Consider the following 21,221-nt stretch of genomic DNA (forward strand, 5'->3'; position numbering starts at 1 on the left):
GGGTGGGGGGGGGGGGGCCAGCCATGGTGAGGCTGGGACAGGGGGGGGTGGGGGGCTCATGCAGAGCCCCCCATGCAGTGGGGGGCAGTAGGGGGCAGCGGGGATCATCCCCCACCCAGCAGCACCTGCTGAGCCCGGGCTTTTTTTTTTTCAGAGTGCCGGGAGATGGGCCAGGTGGGGCAGCCATTGCCAGGCTGGGAGAGCAGGCGGGGGATGGGTCTGGGTGATTTGGAGGTTCAGAACGGTGATTCAAATCATGGAATCGAATCACTGTCCCCTGAATCGGCCGAATCCAAAGTGAATACTAGCTGCTTCGCACATGCATAGTGGCAGGTTGGGCTTTTTTTTTTTCAGAGTGCCGGGAGATGGGCCAGGTGGGGCAGCCATTGCCAGGCTGGGAGAGCAGGCGGGGGATGGGTCTGGGTGATTTGGAGGTTCAGAACGGTGATTCAAATCATGGAATCGAATCACTGTCCCCTGAATCGGCCGAATCCAAAGTGAATACTAGCTGCTTCGCACATGCATAGTGGCAGGTTGGGGGGGGGGTGCAGATACCAACGGAGTCAAGTGGCCTGACCCCTGCCCCTTGCTGTCTATCCACCCCTGATGCTTATCCCCCACTCTGGTGCCTGTATATCCCATGTCTGTCCTCATGATGCCTGGACCTCCTGCCACCTGGCCCTTGATACTTGCTCTCCCTGCCACCTGCCCCCACAACTTGCACCTCACCCACCTTCCCCCTCTGCCACTTGCCCTCCTCTCACCTGCTACTCCCCATGGTACCTACACCCCCTGGCAGCTGCCTACCCTCTGCCACCTGCCCCACTCAACTGCTGCTTCCCTGCTACCACTTCTCCTCCCCCTACAGTCACCTACCTTCCCCCTTCAGCTCTGGCTCCAGCTGGGACCCTGCCCTGGCCTGGGGCAGGGAGCACAGAACACGCTGCTGCATGGCCAGGCTGGGGCTGGAAGCAACATGTGCTTTGTGCTCCATGCTCCCTACCATGGCCATCCCTGGGGGAGGCGAATCGGGACAACTGCCCCAGGCCCCACACTTTGGGGGGAACTGCAGAACCGGGCCAGCTTCAAGCCCAGCTACATGCCACCCCTTGTTCCCCCTCATTGCTGCCACCGCTGCTACTGCCATGTCCAAGCCCCGCACAGGCTGATTCGCCCTAGGCACTGCACCCTGCCATGGTCATCTCTGCTCCCTACCCTGGGTGGGTGAAAGCAAGACCTCAGCCGAAACTGGAGCTGCAGAGAGAAAATAAACGTTGGTATGGGGGGCAAGGGGCAATGACAGGGAAGCAGAGGCTGTGGGGGCAGGTGGTGGTTGCAGCAACTACAGCTCTGACTCCAACCCCAGGCTTAGGGGCAGCCCAGACATTATCCCCCCATTCTCAAATCTAAGACAAGGGCCTTTTTCTTTTCCATGTTGAATGCGGGGGACCAAATCTCCAAATCCAGTAAATACAGTATTTGTCCTCCAATGAACAAGCAAAAACAAAACTATGTGATTTAGGTCACATCCCATAACATATATATTAAAAATGTGAGTAGGTCATTTGAATAGATAGCAAATCTACCACAGGCTGCAAAATGTTAGTATAAGTTACTCAGTGAACAGTTAATGATGGACACAACTCTATCAGAAATAGAAACGAGTATTATGTTAATGTGCATTAAATTATTTGATCAGCCCCACTTAATTGCACTTGTGAATTTACTTTGCTTTACTATGAGTTTTTTTCTCTCATTATTACCAGGCATTGGCTGTGTTCAAGTCCCTCCAGTGTAATATGGGGTCTGTCTGATACAGGTTGGGCAAAATGTGCCTATAGCGCTTTCTTTTCCCCATGGCTTCAGGGATCCTGTGTCTTTGCACATGGCATGCTGCAGTTTGAAGCAAAAACTATCTTGAACGTAAGAATCAAATACCATAATGTATTTTTAATCAAACTAACTTATGCAAAGCAGATAGTAACATGTAGAATAGAATAAAATCTACATATCACTGAACAGGAGGCAGTATTGTCTTGCTGAAAGGGCAGTAGACTTGCGATCAGCAGCTCTGCTACTGACCTGATGTGCAATCTTCTGCAAGTCACTTCACCAGAGGTTTGCTCTCTGTATAATGAGACTAATGACACTTTTTACTCAGATCATGAGAAAGAGGGCATAGTGCCATATATAAATGCTAAACGTTATTCTTGTTTATTGTCTCTATAGGATAGAATTTGCTTAAATAATTATGAGAGATGGGGGAAACAGTCAGGGAGCTCTAATTGGCCACATAAAACTGGACATTGGCGTCATTCTACCCTGCATCTTCCCTTCTTTAATGAAGTTGTTTTATTATTCATTAATTTATTTGCCATATGTACTCAAATTTAAGATGACCCCCTTCCAATAATTAGATTATATATATAGAAAAGTTGTGATGGTTTTCCAGGTATAGAATCTAATTATTGGGTGTTTCTTGAGTTTGCCCCCTCCCCCACTGCAGTAGCTGGGGAAATCAAGTGGCTTCCTTGTCCCCACTTCTTCCTCTTGCAGCCTGCCTGCTCCCCCTGCCACCTGCACCCTCCACCTCTAGCTCCCCACAGCCTCTTCCCTTCCCTCCCTCTCACTCTCCCTGGGCTCTGCTCCCCCTCCTACTACCTCTTCCTCCCCTGGCTCCCCAGTCTCTGCCTCTGCCTTTTCCCTCCTCCTCCCTGGCCCCCAACTTACTGTCAGATGCTGCTGGACTCTTTTCCCTCTCAGAGCACAGCAGGAGGAAACTCATCCCTTGTCCAACCATGCAGAAATGTCTGCACTGCTGATTGGCCAGGCAGGGGAAGGAGTCTCCACGTGCTCCATACCCAGGAGGGAATCTAGCCCAAGCCAGAGCTGAGCTGCACCTGACAGTAAGAGAGGGAAGGGGGTGGGGTGGGGCAGAAGTGCAGAGGGCAAGCAGAGTGGGGGGGCAGGAAGCTGCTGTGGAGATCACTCTGGCCTCAACCCAAGCTCAGGACCAGTCAGAGCCATGGCAGCCACTCCCCTCTCCCCCCTTGTATGCAAATCTGAGATGAGGGGCTTTCCCCCCATGCTGATTTCAGAAAAAAAGCCTTGTCTTAGATTTGAGTAAATATGGTATTATTGTGCTGGAGTGTAGGCCCTGGTCATAAAATAGGGACCTGCTACACAAGGCACTGTCTAGACATAACAAAAAGATGACCTCTGCCCTAAGATGTTAAGGGGTAAGTAACTCTTCTTTGTTTATGCCCTTAGAGTCTTTCAAGATTTCCTATAACCACTTTGTGCGGCACACCAACTCTCTACCGCATGCTGATACAGCATGATTTGACAAGGTATTTCTGACCGGTTTGCTAACCATTCCAACTCAGCCATGCTCTAGCTGAATCACTGCATTAGATTTCTCCTTATTGCAATGCTGTGCAGTATTGTACTGTGCTCCTCTTGACCTTTTGGAAGGACCAAATGAGACCATTTCAAAGGATGGAATTGTAGTTGAAACTAGGCCTGTGCGAAGCAGCTAGTATTCGCTTCAGATTTGTCCGATTCAGGGGACAGTGATTCGATCTGGTGATTCGAATCACTGTCCCAATTCGATTTGGGATCCCCCCATGTTCCCCTCCCCCAGCTCCCACTCCTGCCCCTAGTACTTACCAGCTCAGAGTCAGCTGTAGCTCCCTGCTGCAGCCACCAGGGACTGCCCGAATCATCAAAGATCTCCCAATCTTTTCTGAAGATTCGGAGAGCTTTGAATTGATTCAGATCTTTAAATTGGTCCCCTGATTTGATTTGGATTCAGAGATTCAGCCACCGAAATCGGCCCGAATCTCCTCCAAATCAAATCACCACCCAAAGCTTCGCACAGCCCTAGTTGAAACCCATTAAACGCTTGATCTGTTACAGTTGCAATAAGTGAAGTCCAGACTCAAACTCCACTCCTGTTTTTTAGTAATGAATTCTAGTGATTCTAATACCATTTTTAAATACTTCCTAAGCTACAAATTCATGAGCCTGGAACACTGCGTGAGTGCAGGGGAGCCAAACAACCCTGAAGTGATGGAGCAGTGGAAAAGCAAAACAGGACTGGACATCTATGAAGGATATGGCCAGACTGAAACAGTATGTTCACACACAAAACAAACTTAATGTTACTTCCAATTGATAAGGGAAGCTATACAAACCCTGTGGTAGGTACCTTGGTTTTTCCAGAGACCAGACTCCAGATTTTAAGATGGAGATACCTAGCATGACTGAATACCTTCATATTAAGGCACTTGTATACAGAGGTGGCCTGTTTTTCAAAGGTGCTGAGCTCCTGCTTTTCAAAATGACTTCATTTGGAGCTATGGATACTCAGCATCTCTGCAAATGGGGAACTGCTTATCAACGTATGGATTTAGGTGCCCAAATCTGAATTATTTGGCCTTAAATTTGAATTAAGCCCCAGCCAGTTTTCTGTGGGAAAAATCCTACCTCTCAGATCAGGTAGATGGCGGTTCCACGGGCCTAGTTCTGAACTTGCTCCTGCTTTTTTACTCTGCCCTCCGCCCCCCCCCACACACACACACGCATCAGAGAAGTCACTTCAGGGTTTTCTCTGGTGTGAATGAAGAGAGACCCAAGCCCCCTGATTCCAAGCTTGTAGCCTCATCAATCCTATGTAGAGATTATAATGTAGCCAAGTGTAAAGATCAGCCATGGAGGACATTCTTTTGTTGCCCTGCTATAAAGCATCTTTGAAGCCAATGGAGCTAAACTCGTGCAAAGTGTAAATCAGGGTCAATCAATGGCTTTAATTGGGATCCATTCCACTGAGCCAGCTCCTCAGCTGATGAATGTCAGTGCAATTCCTTTGACTTTGCAACACACTAATATACCCCCAACAGAAGAGCAGGCCCATGGTGAGAAAAATCACACACATTAAATTAATATTTCTGCAAAAATATCACTAGTAAAGCTAAATTACACACTGGGCGCTCTTATTGCTCACACAACCACCATTGTATTTTACAGGTCCTGGTATGTTGCAGTGGCAGAGGGGTGAAAATTAAACCTGGCGCTATAGGAAAGCCAGTTCCACCTTATGATGTTCAGGTATCTTCATCAATTGAGAAACACTTCTTAACACTTCCAATCTGAAACTAGATAAAGTTGTCATACAGCTCTAAATTGTTTCCAAAATGTCATTCTGAACCAGCTCAGCTTAACAGAATGACACAGAATCATCCAGGGAAAGTTTTCTTTCATTCTAGATAATAGATGAAAACTGCAATACTCTACCGCCTGGGGAAGAAGGAGACATTGCTCTCAGAATCAAACCTACAAGGCCGTTTTGTCTTTTCTCTAGATATGTGGTGAGCATCCTATTTATCACATTTTGAGGCAACATCTTAAATACGTTGATCGCTTTTAAAGTTATATGTGTATAAGGGTCTATATCTCAAACTGGAATAAGTGCAGAGAAGGGCAACCAGGACAATCAGGGGAGCAGAGGGACCACTATAGGAAAGAGAATAAAGGAGGTGGGTTCACTGACAGACAGATTATTGCTATCTATAAATATATCAAGACATACATACCAGAAAGAGATAAGAGCCCTTTTAGCTAAGGTTAGCCCAAGAACAACTGGGTATAAACTGGTGATCAGTAAGTGTAGGCTGGAAGCTAGGAGAAGATCTTCAACTATTACAGGAAAGAGATTTTGAAACATGGGACTAGTGAAGCCAAAAACCTGCTACTTTTACGATAAAGTTTGAAGCAGATATGACGGAATTTATGACATGGGTGTCTGTTATTGTAGGGGTCTGGGGCCAATGACCCAGGAGGTCCCTTCCAGTTCTAGTCCTTCCATGGAAAATATCTCATGCCACAAACTTTCTGCTGCTGTCTGCAATAAAAAGTATACCCATGGGAGAAGTGATGCCAGAAAGTATCAAAAGTCATTAAGTAACCTAGTTTAGATCCCAGAACCAGTTTAGCCGCAATAATCTGCCATTCCCCCCAAGTTAGGAAGGAGCAAGTAAAAGCACAGACAGAACCCTATGCTGGTGTTCTGATCAGGGATGCACTGATCCAGCTCATCCTTACTGCAGCCTCAACTCAAAGGGCTCCATAGGAGTAAGGCCTTCTTCATCCCTGAGATACCTTAAGGAAGGTTATACATCAGATTGAAGTTATACATCACCTGTCCTTCCTGAGATAAATACGGGCTGAGGGATGGTGTCAGCAGGCATTGTCTACATGTGCATATTAATTTGTTGCAATAAATTCCGGTGCTTATTGCACTGGGATAAATACAGGCTGAGGGATCAGGGGGTACTAGCTAAAACAGGTGTCAGCAGGCATTGTCTACATGTGCATATTAATTTGTTGCAATAAATTCCGGTGCTTATTGCACTGGAGCTTATTGCTCCTGGGTGCACATTTCATATGCACCTGGGACCATGGCACATTGAGCCAGATCAGAGCAGCCCCAGCTGGCAGGGAGCCCCAGGGGTCAGCCTACCAGCCTGGGGCTGCTCGCCCCAGTTTAGTGCCACAGAGGGGCTGGCTGGGGAACAAGCGTGCTTCAGTGTGAAGTTAGCTGGCAGGCAGCTCCTGCACTGAAAGATCCTCATGCCCAGCCAGCCAGGGCAGCAGTGCTCCCTGTAAGTTGTGTGGCATGCACAGCCATGCAGGTACACTCATGCCACACTGCCAGGTGCACCTGCATGGCCATGCATGCCATGCATGCCACGCAGCTTAGAGGGAACACTGCGGGGCAGTGTCTACACATGCGCTGCTGTGGAGTTTTTTACTCTGCAGTGGAATAGCACTTGTATTTACAAATACTATCCTGCTGTGGAGTAAATTAGTTTACTCCAGCCTAACAGGGGCGCACATGTAGATGCGCAATGTTTACCATGCAGCTAATTAGTCTGTTTTGCAGTAAATGTCTCATGTAGATGCACCCAGTAACACTGACTCTGGTCCATAGTTAAGTACTTTTAATGGTACATTATAAATTTGAAAGGTTTCATGAAGCAAATAGGTCTCTCTCTCCATCTTCTCATTCGCCCCCAATCTTCCAATTTGACTTGCTCAATATGCTATCCAAGTAGGTTGATTTACACAATAACTTTTCAAAGGTGCAGACAGTAGGTGTGTCCACAAAAATATACATGCCATATTTCACCTGCTGAAGCTGAGAAAAAGTGTAGGAAGTGTACAAAAATATAGCTTGGGCTGTGAGAAGCTGGTGTTTTTGTCTATGAGACATCCCTCTCCTGACTTGCCTCATGTAACCTTTCTGAAAGAGCCATGCCTGAAATGGAATAGACTATAAACAGCAGCCTATAAAGGCCTGTGGGTGCCCAGCTGGAGCAAAAAAGGAGCTTGCAAAAGGCTGCTGTGGGCAGATGGCAAAAACAAAATCACTCTGGTTCACAGCCCCAGCTTGGACACATGCTAGGAGTGAGTGCCAGTACGTTTACAGTTCAAGGTCAGTCATTTGCACAGGCAGAGGCAACAGAGCTCAGAAAAAGAAGGATGCATTCACGAGGCAGATTGTGCTAGACTTGAAAAGGGTCAGAATAAGAACAGATAGAACAACTTTTAAAAAGTGTAAAACACCCGAGAGGTGAATGAGTCCTCATGAAATCTTTCCTGGCTGCATCCTAGGAGAGCCCTTCTCTGGTAAAGCAGCAGCTTCAAATTGTACTGTACTGAGGGCCTTTTCTATCCACCACTGAAGTGCCTTGTGGGTTTTTCCATTGACTTCAACAACATCTGGTTGCATTTTAAAGGTTTATTGCCATTTGAAAGCTATTGCTTTGATATCATCAGGGTGATCCAGAGAAAACTGCTGCCACAGAGCGTGGGGATTTCTATATCACTGGGGACAGGGGCTTTAAGGATGAAGATGGCTACATCTGGTTTGTTGGAAGAGCTGATGATATCATCCTGTCTTCTGGGTAAGTACCTTATAGGATTTGCATATTTCTATTAAAATTATAGGCCACCTCTGCTATGCTATGTAAGTAGTAATGCTAAGCTGTCCTGAGTGGAGTCATCACAAAATCCTGGTCCTCCACACCCACTAGACAGGCTGTACTAAGGGGCTTGTAATAAGGTTGGGCAGTCCGTGGAAAGGAGCAAGATTACAACCAACACTGTGACTGTGTGTCTGTCTCCGTTATACCACATGGTGTCAGCAGTGGGACTGATCCCTCTATCTAGGAAAAAGAAGAGAAAGAGGGAGAGAAAGAGAAGCCCCTAATTGCCAGAATGCAGACAGAGCCAAGGAGAGACTGTGTGTGGTACAGCAAGGAGGAGGCAGGCTAAAGGCCCAGGCCAGCCATGGAGGCCATAACACAGATGGCTTTGCTACAGAAGCTGACTAGGGCAGCGATCCTCAACCTGTGGGTCACAACCCAAATGTGAGTCACAAGCATAGGTGGCAGAAGGCCAGGGCTAAGGGGGCTCAGCTCCCCCAAATGCAGATCAGCAGGAACCTGGCTGCGGGCTCTGGGCAGCTGCAGCAGGGGTGGGGAGGGGCGCACACGCAGCCAGGATCATAGCCCTGGCTGTGGATCACTGGCTGCAAAGCACTGCAGGCAAGTATCAGTCTATTCTGTGAAGGGGAAGGGGCTGGGAGGGGGCAGATCAAGGCCCCAGCAGTGGGGGAGGGAGTGGGGCACAGGTAGGAGCAGGGGCATGGGCAGGGGCTGGGGTGAACAGGGCCCTGGCTGGGGCAGGTGGTGGGACAGTCGGAGCCTGGGTGGCTTGTCCAGGGCCACCAGGGGCTCCCTGGCAGAGGTCCGGAGGGCATGTGCCCCTATGATCTGTGTGCAGGGCAGAGGCAGCTGCTGCTGCATACTGGGCTTTGCTCCCTGCTGCTGCTGCTGCTGCTGCCTTGAGAGCTGTGCTATGCCATGTGCATGCTGATGCTGGGCTGTGCCACACTTCCTGCCTGCCCAGTGGTGGTACGCACTCGGCATCGCGCAGCTCTCGAGGCAGCAGCAGCGGCAGCAAGGAGCAAAGCCCAGCGTGCAGTGGCAGTCATCTCTGCCCCGTGCACAGATCAAGAGGGATGTGACCCCTGGGCCTCCACCAGGGTGTGCACAGCATCAGGAGCCCCCCCCACGCCCCTGGATGAGCCACCCAGGCTCCAATTGTCCCATGACCCGGCCCGGCCAGGACCCCATTCACCCCAGCCCCTGCCTGTGCCCTGCTTCCTCCCTCACTGCTGGAGCCTCGATCTGCTCCCACCCCATGGCCCTTTCCCCTCCCCACACCCTTTCCCCCACAGACTTACATACTGCGGGGGGAGGGGGGGGGAGGCACGTGCTTAGCCCCCCAAAATATTTTTTTCTCCCTCTGCCTATGGTCTCAAGAACATATGAAAAAGTTGTGAACAAACTTTAAAAATGGATCAACAAACTTTAAAAATGTATTCTCCTTTAAAGGAGAAAATTGTGGGAAATGGTGGGTTTTCCCTTGCAGGCTGCTTGGGGCCCCCCATGCCTCCCACATGCCCCCCATGCCCTACACATACCCCTCCTGCCCCACACACTGGAGGACTGCGGCCTGGGGGTGGTGGGCAGTGGGTCAGGAGTGAAGGACACTGGGTCAGGACTGGCCATTGGTGTTTATAAATGGGCCCTGGTACAAAAGAGGTTGAGAATGAATGCTCCTTATTCATGTGGGCACCAATGACACTGCTCGGAGCACTCCCAGCCAGGTCATGAGGCGCTACAGGGATTTGGGAGCGGGGCTTAAGGGTCTGGGGGCACAGGTGGTGTTCTCGTCGATCCTCCCAGTCTCAGGCTATGGGCTGAGAAGGGACAGGAGGATCTATGTGGTCAACCAAAGACTGCAGCGCTGGTGTCGTCAGGAAGGCTTTGGCTTTCATGACCACAGCCCGCTCTTTGGCGAGAGAGGCAGCGAGCTGCTGGGAAGGGATGGCCTCCACCTCTCTCCCCTAGGGAGGAGGCTCTTCTCAGCCAGACTGGCTGACCTGCTCCACCAGGCTTTAAACTAAGCCCATTGGGGGACGGGGGGACTACTGCCACTGCTGGCCCGCTAAGCAATCCTTGCAAAGCCAGCAGATCACGGCGCTTCAGGGAGCCCACCCCTGCCCCAGCCCTGGTAAAATCTGTGGGCAAGGAAGGAGCCCCCCAGGGGGCACTTGCCTGCCTGTACACTAATGCCAGGAGCTTGGGGAATAAGCAGGAGGAGCTCATCCTCCTGCTCAGTACAAACAATTACGATGTCATAGGGATAACGGAGACCTGGTGGGACTCCACCCATGACTGGACCACGGGGATAGATGGCTATACCCTGTACAGGAGGGATCATGTAGAGAAAGGGGTCGGGGAGGTAGCTCTCTATGTTAAGGAAAGCTACACGTCCCTGCAAGGTTTGAATAGCCCCATAGAAAAGTCCAGCGTGACCCACTGCTGACACAGGCAAATCTTTGGGCCTGAACGCAGAGCATCCTGGTTCTCTCTCCGATACAGCTCTGAGCATGGTGGGTTCCTAGCATTACTAAAGAAGATCGCACTTGTTCTTGCACACAAGGTGCAATTCTTTTCCGATGCAGAGTGGAGTGCCACTTGAAGATGAGCCAAGGTACTGTAAAGAGCTGTATCTCTCCCTCATCTGTCTTGCTTCCTTTTTGGGAATGTCACGAATGAATACCCTAAAAGAATTCAGCTTTGTTCTTCCAACCAGCTGTTGCTCAGCTGGAATACTGCAATTGTGAAATCTGCCCTGGAAAATGTGTATTTGTTTTGCTCTGCTTTGTTTTGTCATCTGCCGAAGTAGGAATGCTCCTTTTCATTCTGTGATGGTTGAAAAGAGGGGCTTGGTGTTGGTGTTATATAGCATAATTAGGAATTATCTATATATGTAATGCTGCCTAAGAACTAATTCAGCAAGACCTCTGTTTCCAGAACGCCTATGAGAAGTACACGAATATACAGAATTGAGCTATAAGGTGGAAAACCCTTCCAGATGGGGACTTGTATTTTTTAATATGTAAAGCATTTAGTGACTTTTGAGTGCTATATAAATACCAAATAGCACAGAAAAGATACAAATGGCACGCAACCGACTGTCAGTGCAGCAAATTAAGCTTCTGTTTATAGCAGGAGTGTAAATATAGGGTTAACGGTTAATTCATTTAATGATGAATGTGACACCACTGTGTTATCCTGTAAGAACGTGAATAGAGATTTGCAGCAGACAACATGCTGTGAGCCCAAAAGAATAGGAAACTACTGCCTGCTTTTTTTAAAACTATTGCAAAATGTGGACACAATACTTGGACATAATAGACTGTGTCTGACAACATTTGTACAGTATGTAGCGGAGTGAGCCCCACTCAGCTTCCTATAGTTATCCATATATAGTGACTAAAATTGCAGACACTGAATTAACTCTGAATAACATATGAGCTGGAGTGACAGCCTTCATGTGGTTCTAGAAGGATGAGAATAAGATAGATGGCTGTTTGTGTAGATGTACTAAACTGCAAATCCAGGGGTCCATAGAGTATGGAAAATATGCCAAAAGCTGGGTTGTCCCTTCCATCCCACAGACCCCATTGATTTCCTGCAGGGCAGGAATCCCCCCTTGCAGAGCAGCTTGCAAGATCAGGGTAAATCCATTTCTAGTAACAGACTTTCTCACGCACCCTACCCACTACATTCACGTTTCTCCACTTAGCCCACCTTGGCATCCTTCTGAACCCTGTTATTTTTCAAAACTATTTGGAGAATAGAGAGTGAGTTCTGAATGCCAGCAAGCAACTCTGCCTCTACTGAACCAAGCGGAGAAAGCAGTTGCACTTGAATTTCCCAATTGCCAATTCTCCTTTTTCCTTTCTAACACCAGAATGGAAAGAGCTTTTAGCAAAACTCTCTCTCTAACTTTAGCGGCTGCTCCAGTACCATATAAGGAGACGGGCCATTTCCAAGATCCAAAATATTGAGGGTTTCAGGAGGTTGAGAAAATGGCGAGTTCATATTTATACAGAAACAAGTGGTATGTCAATCCAAATCACAGAACCCGTGCAAAATGCACTCTCTGACAGGAACGCCGCTAAGCAGCGGCGTTCAGCGCCTCGTTTTTAGGCAATCGTCAGGTAAAGCTCCATCTAGAATAGATTGAACTAAAGCAAGATGACAGGAACTGGGAACCCCCAAATCCGAAAGAAATAGCTTTAGGGATGAAAAAGGAGAGTGTGTAAATAGCAAAAGTAGAGGTACCACATTTTGGAGCCAATTGCTTTAGAGAATAAGTGTGTTTTTAAAAACGGATTAAAATAGATTTCTGCAATGGAGGAGCAGGGAGTGCGGCTTGCATCCATAGATGCTTCTCAAGCAAATCCCGGGACGTCATTCTCCCCTTGTACTCAGCCTTAGTGAGACCGCAGCTGGAGTACTGTGTCCAGTTTTGGGCTCCACAATTCAAAAAGGATGTGGAGAAGCTTGAGAGAGTCCAGAGAAGAGCCACGCGCATGATCAGAGGTCAGGGAAGCAGACCCTACGATGAGAGGCTGAGAGCCCTGGGGCTCTTTAGCCTGAAAAAGCGCAGGCTCAGGGGTGATCTGATGGCCACCTACAAGTTTATCAGGGGTGACCACCAGCATCTGGGGGAACGTTTGTTCACCAGAGCGCCCCAAGGGATGACGAGGTCGAATGGTCACAAACTACTTCAAGATCGTTTCAGGCTGGACATAAGGAAGAACTTCTTTACTGTCCGAGCCCCCAAGGTCTGGAACAGCCTGCCACCGGAGGTGGTTCAAGCGCCATCATTGAACACCTTCAAGATGAAACTGGATGCTTATCTTGCTGGGATCCTATGACCCCAGCTGACTTCCTGCCCTTTGGGCGGGGGGCTGGACTCGATGATCTTCCGAGGTCCCTTCCAGCCCTGATGTCTATGAAATCTATGAAATCTATGAGAACCACTGGACTGGGGGAATGCAGGCAGCTGGCCTTGCTGGATCCAAAGGTTTGAGCAGTTCCAGATAATTTCGGGCTTAGAAAGACCACAGGAATACCAGGTAAATGCCCTCATCTCTGCCGTGGGAGAGGCTGTAGGTGGTGGTCTATATTTCTGTTAAAATTATAGGCTGCCCTTGCATTGTAAATGGTAAAGCTAAGCTGTCATGCATTGATAATTAGGTCATGCATTGATAACTTGGTAACTAGGGCTGGTAACAGTAAATTCATCAAAAACATCAGCATCAGGAGGATTCAAATAATTCATGAATTTGGGTGAGAAAAAATGAGGAAAATAATCACTTGAAAGGACAAGTGTTTTGAGTCAACCTTTGCCAAGGTAAGCTTTTTATGTCGGCATTTAAGAAATTAGAAGTTTTGATTTTTCACTATCAAATGGCATTTTTCATTGCCCTGGAGGCTTCAACTTAAACACAGTTTAAGAAAAAGGAAAAATAGTTTAAAAGGGTTAAATTGCCTGAAAACAATAAATGGCATTTGATCCAATAAAAAATTAAACATTTTGTTTTTTGGATCATATGAAATGTTCAAAGTCTGCCCTCCTCCCTCCCCCCAAAAATAAAAAAACTCTATTGAGTTGCAACTGGAATTGAATTTTTCCCCCCTATCTTCTGATTTGGCAACAAAACCAAACTATGTGTTTTTCACCTGCCTCTGTTGTAAATACCAAGCTCTTATTTACTCTTCTAGGTACCGTATTGGACCATTTGAAGTCGAACATGCACTGATGGAGCACCCAGCAGTGGCAGAATCAGCTGTTGTCAGCAGCCCAGATCCTATCAGAGGAGAGGTAATAAGATTAATATTAGTGGTTATCCAAAAACATCTAGTGTGTATGCTAATTTAGAAATAAACTAGAGTCATCAAGGAAACCTAGGAACACTATAAGTCAGGATTGCAGAGATGTTTAGGCGCATAAACATGCAGATAGATATCTACTGGGATCTTCAAAAACATCCAAGCAAGTCAGGCACCTATTTCATTGACTTCAAATGGAGTTAGGTTCTAAGCCTGTGAAGTTCTTTGGGTGTCAGATCCTTAGTACTGGGGAAAGTGACTGGTTTTATTTTTTCTGCTTTTTACAAATAAGTACATTAACAATGTCCTCATATGAACTGGGTAACCACAGTGATTTTAGTGAATCCCAGTGAGTTTCACAGTATAAAAGAGCAGACTTTGACCCATTGACTCTAATAGGATATTTTACAAAAGTGGCCTTCCCTCATTTTGAAAAACATGCCTCACATCTGGATATGTGACTTAGCCCAATAATCCCACACTTTCTGGCTTGGAAGAAACATTAATATATGGAAAATTACATTTTAAACATAGTGCATATTAATGAATATTAGTCATTTCTTAAATCTGATTCTGTCTTGCAGGTGGTAAAAGCTTTTATTGTTCTGTCTCCTAATTATACATCCCATGATCCAGAAAAATTAACTCTTGAGCTGCAAGAGCATGTTAAAAAAGTTACTGCTCCCTACAAGTATCCGCGAAAGGCAAGTACCTCCTAGTGTTGAATCTAAGAGTAACTACATGATCCAAAAAACAAAATGTTTCATTTTTTTATTTAAAAAATTAAGAAGCTTGCCTTCTGAAATTAAATATGCTCCGATCAAAACTAGAGGTCAAGAATACAACCTGGTTATCTTTTAGAAAAACAGAAAATATTCTCTTTCTCTCCTGTTACCCCACTAACTTCTAACTGAGTTTTAAATGTAATTTTGAATCAGGTGACTAGATCTTTAGCTGGCATAAATCAACATTGCTCTGCGGAACTTAATGGAATTGCATTGATTTATCCCAGGTGAAGATCAAGTCTGCTATCTCCACAGAGGGAAATCCTTCTCAGGTTTTGAGGGAACTGCTCTTGTTGGGAGGGGAGATGGAACTGAACTCCATTCTTCTCCTAAGGCAGACAGGGTTCTTTGGGTAAATGTGATGTCTTTTATTAGACCAACTAAATAGTTGAAAAAAATGTTCTTTGTAAGCTTTTGGGCACAAGCACCCTTCTTCAGGCATATGGAGAGTCTGCTGGTGAATTGTGTGCCGTCCTGGGTAGAATAGAAGCCTGGAAGTAAGGATCGGAAGGGTGGAAGACAATAGGTGTGAGACAGAAAGTGGGGGTGGTAGGGGGAATGTTGAACTGGTGATAGATTGCTTCTTGGACTCTTGAAGGCTCAGATCAAATGTAGCTGGTAAAATGTGGACAAGTTACCTGGGGTTATCAGATGGCAGGCAGGTTGTAATGTGCCATAAATCCAATGCCTATTTAGTTTATGATTTTTTGTATCCAATAGATTTATGAAGTGAAGTTCATAGGCTTGTCTATGAAAGGTGTTCTGTAAATTTCCTTTGAGGATTAGAACTGAGAGACAGGAGAAAGAGTGGTTATCTTGTGAAAAGTGTGCATCCACAGTAATTGGGTATTCTTGTCTTTGATAGATTTATGGTGTGTGGTCATTCTGGTATGCAGTAGTTTGGTTTCCCCTATGTATTTTCTATCTGGGCATTTAGTGCACCAGATGAGAGATACAGGAAACCCTCGTTATTCACAGGTTCAGCATTTGCAGTTTCAAATATTCACGAATGCCGAACTCACACCTTAAATACACTTACAGGAGCTCCTCGGGAGCTCCGTGCTTACCACCACCGGGCTCCTGCCGCCACCACTGGGCTCCCACCACTGCCGCTGCGCTCCCACCGCCACCACACTCCTGCCATCGCCAGCACAGTCATGCCCCAACCCCCAGCTGCCGGGGACACCGTGTTCATGAATGCAGACGGTATTCATGAGCGCAGTGCCTTATTCACAGATTTCGCCATTCACAGGGATCTTAAGAACATATCCCCCATGAACAGCGAGGATCTCCTGTATTACATTTGTGGAGGTGCAGGTCTAGGATACAGGAATGGTGATGGCTCTGTTGTGGGGTGTAGTTATTGTGGGAGTGGTGGAGATGTGTTGGCAGGTTTTACATTTCTTATCCCAGCATGGTCTGGATCCATTTGGTGTGCTTTGGGCCATAGGAAGTTTGCTTCTGGTAATGAAAAGACTGGACAGTCACCTTGCTGATGTCACCTAACCCCAGTTGTCTTTCCTGCCTAGTGCAGGGAGCTGGACGCGTTGATCTTGTGAGATCCCTTCCAGCCCGTAATATCTATGAATCTATGAGGTTGGCGAGATTCGGTGCTTATTTAAAGGCTAAGGTGGGTGGTTCTGGAAATCTCTTTAAGAATTGCGTCTTCTTCTAGTATGGGTTGCAATTGTTTGAGGATTATCCATATATGTTCGAGGGAAGGATGGTATGTCATAACCAATGGTGTGTGATTCCTCAGGATTTTCTTTTGTACTGCAACAATTCTTCACATGGTATCCAAGTGGCTCTTTCACAAATAAGATCTCTCTCGGGAGGAGTGTCCTTGTTGGGTGAAAGCCCTTTTGAGGTTTGCGAGGTAGTCTCTTCAGTGGTATCAGAGGGCTTGGCTGTATATTACAGCTTGTGTTTAGGGTGATTTCTGGTTCTATGTAGATAGGTACGTTGGCCCATGGGTTTCTTATATATGATGGTTTGAATTTTACCATTCTGGATATTGATCATATTGTATAAAAAGGAAATGTTGGTGTTGGAGTATTCAAGAGAGAGCCTGGTGGAGGAGTGGTGGTTACTGAATTTGTGATAAAGGTTCAACTCCTAATTAAGATGTATATATTAATGTAAATTTAATCTGATTATTTTTAGCAGAATACTGTGATTTTACAGGTTAAATATAAATCCAAATTATAAGTGCATTAAAATTATTTCTAGAAATGTTTTTTTATACCTCAACAAACAGAGAAAAGAAGGTTAGGATAATGGAGTGACCTAATACTGTAATTGGTAGGCCACATCCTCAGCTAGTGATTTGCACTGGATTCAGTAGAACTGTACTCACTTTCACTAGCTGAGTATCATCAAGGCCAATGAGTCTACTGTGTACAATAGAGCATCACAAGGAGAATACAAGCTCTTAATTACTATTGATATACGCTGAATTTGCACAGATCAAGTTTATAAATAGGCTTTGGGTTGTAAATCAGCCATCCATGTACCTAAGGTGATATTTTCACAGAGGCCTAACAGATATTGCTTTTATCCCTGGATAAATTGTGCCTGTGTTTCTCCTGGAAAAAAAATATCCTGGGATTGACTTGTACATATATCACCCTTCTAATCAGGGCTTAGTAAGCAGCTGAATGCAGCGTTACTTTTACTTTTGATTCAATGATGCAATCCAGGATAACTGTTTATCCACAATATTCCAGGATAAACCTTTACTACTTCTTACCCAGGAAACTTTTTAGGCTTTATCCCAAAACAATGGACATGGACAACTGCACAGTTGTACTTCATTGCAGGATAAAATAGTTTATCCCTGGATAAATATGATGTGTGCTTGTAGCCAAAGAGGAGTCAGCCAAAGAGGATTACATTAATTCAGAATAAGATATTCTAGTTCTGCAATAAAAGCATTCACATATCAAGTTAATCAGAAATAGTTCATCAAAAAGAGCTTTTCTGGAATAACCCCTGTGTAGGCAAGTCTTCTGAGTAGAGGAGAACCTGAGTTCTCCTTGGTTCCTCTCACTTTCAGAACAGTATTTATGATTATCATATACCACAAACTCTAACAGTGTGCTGTCCAGACTCCTTTGAATTACATTTCAATTTTTAGCCGAGTTGCGGGTTTTTTTACGAGAGAGACTATCCCAAAATCTAGCCTAAAAGGAAAGCAAATGAACTGGAGCTTTTAAACATAATCCAATTTGGGGGGAGAAATAACTGTAAACAGTATCAGATTTCAAATAGAAGCCAGAAAAAGTTTGCATTTTTAGAAAAGTTTGCATTTTTAGACTGTAGTTTGAGCAGTTTCAATGTCTGATTCTTGTTAAAATGGACTCAGATTTCTAACATAAGCCATTCATTTTTTGGCAACCTAATCCACCTACTTTCTGCGATATGAAGTAATCAGATTGTTAATGTAATCCAACTATTCTGTGTAAATAAGAAGATTCTAATATAATCTAATTAGTCTTTGTAAAATAATCAATTTAAAATCAATCTTAAAATGTAATCCTGAAATGGATTCCAGGCACTGCTTAGGAAAGGTTTGCCTATGGTTACATTTCATTTAAACTAAATTGAACTGGCTCTCATCTTGGCATGACTCTGCTGGCTTCTATAGTAATTTAAATCTGTTGAATATTTGGCCCAAAGCAGTTTGCTTTCATTTACCATCTGGGACTTCTCAATCTGAACATAGGGCCTGATTCGCCACTTCATTGCTCCAGTCCTATACTGCAGTCACCAGCTAGACCAGCATAGTAATGAAAAAACAAGTAGTGAATCAAGCTCATGGTTTGCAACTGCAGGGCCATGATTTGCTATTTGATGTTTGAGGGGTAGTCACAGTTTGGTAGATTCTCAGTAGGCCTTTGTTTAACTCTAATTGACTCCCACTGAAGGCACAAAGCACCAGAGAAGTCCAAATAGACATAAAATACAAGGAAATATTGCAGGAACTGGGCTTCTCTAGGCTAACAGCTCTCTGGCTTGTGCTGTCTCATGCGGTGTTCTGAAAAGAAACCTCACCAGATTACAGAGCCACTCCTCCCATTGAAGTCAGCTGCAAAAATCCCCTTAAATTCAAAAGGACAGGACTGGTCCCTGAAAAAGTTGCGTCAATGACTGACTGGTTCTGTTTCTCTTACAAGTAACTCATTATTTTATGATTTACCGTAAAGGAAGCATCAATATTTAAACAGATTGTCACAGAGAGGAAATGGAGCTTCAAATCTCAGCTAATTTTTTCTGTTATTTTTGCATTTATTCAAGGTGGAATTTGTTGAGCATTTACCAAAGACAGTCTCTGGTAAAATCCAAAGGAAGCAACTGAGGAACAAAGAGTGGGGGAGAATTTAACTTTGAGTGAATCCATGCATCGTGTCTTTGGCCGGTGACCTGCTGGTGACAGTGGAAGGAGCTGTATGCTATTTGTGATATACTGTATAGGAGCGCTATACTACTTGCCACCATCAGTTACATGCTTTGGTAAATTATGCTTTGTTGGCACTGTTATAAAACAAAGTCAGTTTGTTTGGTCATTTCATTTTCAATGGAGAAACTTCACTGAAGTCAATGATGTGTGAGAGAAGCATTAGACCCAAGACCCTCCTTTGTCTTTCCTCTGTTGATTTTCCATCTGTGCATTATCCTTCATGCCTGAATGGCACACTGAGAATTCACTCTCCCTGCAAATAAATAGTTTTGCAGAGATATTGTTTAATTATTTCTAATAGTCAGAATCCCAAATTAGCTATTTAACACACCACCTTACACTGGGAAGAGATAATTACTGCTAATTTGTGTTCTCTGAGCGATCTTTTTGTGCCTATTAGCTTAAATAATTAAAAGAGATTTCCTGGGCTATATGATTGCTTTAGGTCAAAAAATTTCTCTTTAGGTCAAAAAAAGTAACAGCTCATTTTTCTTCTGCAGCATTCAACAATGATATCCCTTAGAGCCCTCAGTGGCTGGCCATCAGCAAGAACATGGTCCCAGCACTTGTAACTATGCTATCAGCTCTTTCCTATTACTTCCCCACGGTAGTTAAGTGCTTCTCTGCAGCATCCAGCCTGGCTGCTTTCCTGACATAGTACAAATAGTTCACTTTGAAGTCATTGGTACTTGCATTCTGTGCAGGGCCAGCCTGTCCTGTGGACAAACTGGGCAGTGGTCCAAACAGCAGGATTGGAGAGAGGTCATTAGTGATCAGCAGCTGCAGACTGGGCAGCAGCATGAGCCTTGTGAATGAGCAGCATGAAGCAGCCCTGTCTCCCTAAGGATATGTTCTGATGCTAGGGTGACCATCATAGAAGACATTCTGGTTTTCTGCTACTCTGTCCTCTTGTCCTCTGCCCTCTATCGATACGAAACCTGACCCCAGACACTTTCTCTTCAAGAGAAAAATAGAGGACATAAAGGCGTCCAGTTTCATATCAATAGAGGACAGAGGACAACCAGACTGTCCTCTATGATGGCCACCCTATCTGGTGCTAGGGTTGTGCAATAGTGTACACAGTATCTGCCAGTTATTAGACTCTCTCTTAATAGAATCAGCCACATATTAGCATCAACACCCTCAAACCAAATGCCAAAAGTATTGTACTACAGACATTCTCCACTGCTTATGAGCATCTTGCTTATTAATATCAAAATCAGAACTCACGCTCTGTGCACAAGGTGTTTTTTTGTCACTTATTAGAATCAAGTCTGTGGGTGTGCATGCTTGCTGAACAGCTACATTGTTATGCAGTAGCTGGTGAGTATTATATGTAATCATGGCATCCTCTTGGGCTTTTTATTTTGCTGCCTTTACTCTGCTACCACTTATGAGAATCAAAAGTGCTCTGCGCAGTGCAAGTCCTATTATGACAGATGGACACTGTCATAATAAGCCCAGAGATTATCACTGTTGAGGTGACCCCTGTGTTGTTTTACTGTTGTTTTAATGGGACATGAGAAATAACTGAGCATTGTGAGGAAAGTGTGTTGCATGCAGTTCCATCCAGGAAGAGCACACACCAACTGCTGCAGCTTCCTGAGCCTGACGAAGGGTTTTTGAACCCGAAAGCTTGATTAATAACTATTCTCCAACCATTTGGGTTGGTCTAATAAAAGATATCAAATTCACCCAAGGAACCTTGTCTGCCTATATCCTTAGACCAACACGGCTACAACCTAAACCCGTAGAACTACAGAAGCATTTGTAAGCCAGCAAGAAGGAGAAGAGAATTTTAGCTCAGAATTCCTGGTTTTGCTCCAAACCCGTGATGTGGCACTCAGGAGCACATCTGTTACTGCTCCAGTTGGGAAAACAGAAAAAGTATTGTATGGTCAAGCTGTTGAGCTAATAACTGGCAAACAACCAGCGGTCCCAGAAGGACCTGTGCCAAGAGGCTTTCTGCAGGTGTATCTCATCACCTGCACCCCCTCAGGCTTTGAAATGTATATCACGTTGCCTTACAACAACTAAGCACTTAATTACCAGAGGTGGAATACAAAGCTCTATTTTTCCCTTGCTAAGTCTGTGTAGATCACGTAAGTGGAAATCCCGAGGCCTGTTCCTACATAACTAAAGCCAGTGGAAGTT

General features: G+C 45.4%; 1 protein-coding gene across 1 annotated transcript in view; it reads left to right on the plus strand.

Moving 5' to 3' along the window:
- LOC102378620 (acyl-coenzyme A synthetase ACSM3, mitochondrial-like) overlaps nt 1-19,343 on the plus strand; it is a 25,192-nt gene extending 5,849 nt beyond the window's left edge. Inside the window, exons 6-14 of the mRNA XM_006026094.2 lie at nt 1,767-1,923; nt 3,271-3,350; nt 4,011-4,134; nt 5,029-5,109; nt 5,268-5,369; nt 7,840-7,967; nt 13,716-13,815; nt 14,408-14,527; nt 18,905-19,343. Coding sequence (XP_006026156.1) covers nt 1,767-1,923; nt 3,271-3,350; nt 4,011-4,134; nt 5,029-5,109; nt 5,268-5,369; nt 7,840-7,967; nt 13,716-13,815; nt 14,408-14,527; nt 18,905-18,991 — 979 coding nt within the window. The 3' untranslated portion in view covers nt 18,992-19,343. The remainder of the gene's footprint in view (nt 1-1,766; nt 1,924-3,270; nt 3,351-4,010; nt 4,135-5,028; nt 5,110-5,267; nt 5,370-7,839; nt 7,968-13,715; nt 13,816-14,407; nt 14,528-18,904) is intronic.
- Nucleotides 19,344-21,221: the final 1,878 nt, after the last annotated feature.

This window comes from Alligator sinensis, unplaced genomic scaffold (assembly GCF_000455745.1).
Source record: "Alligator sinensis unplaced genomic scaffold, ASM45574v1 scaffold330_1, whole genome shotgun sequence".
In the NCBI taxonomy this organism is placed as follows: Eukaryota; Metazoa; Chordata; order Crocodylia; family Alligatoridae; genus Alligator; species Alligator sinensis.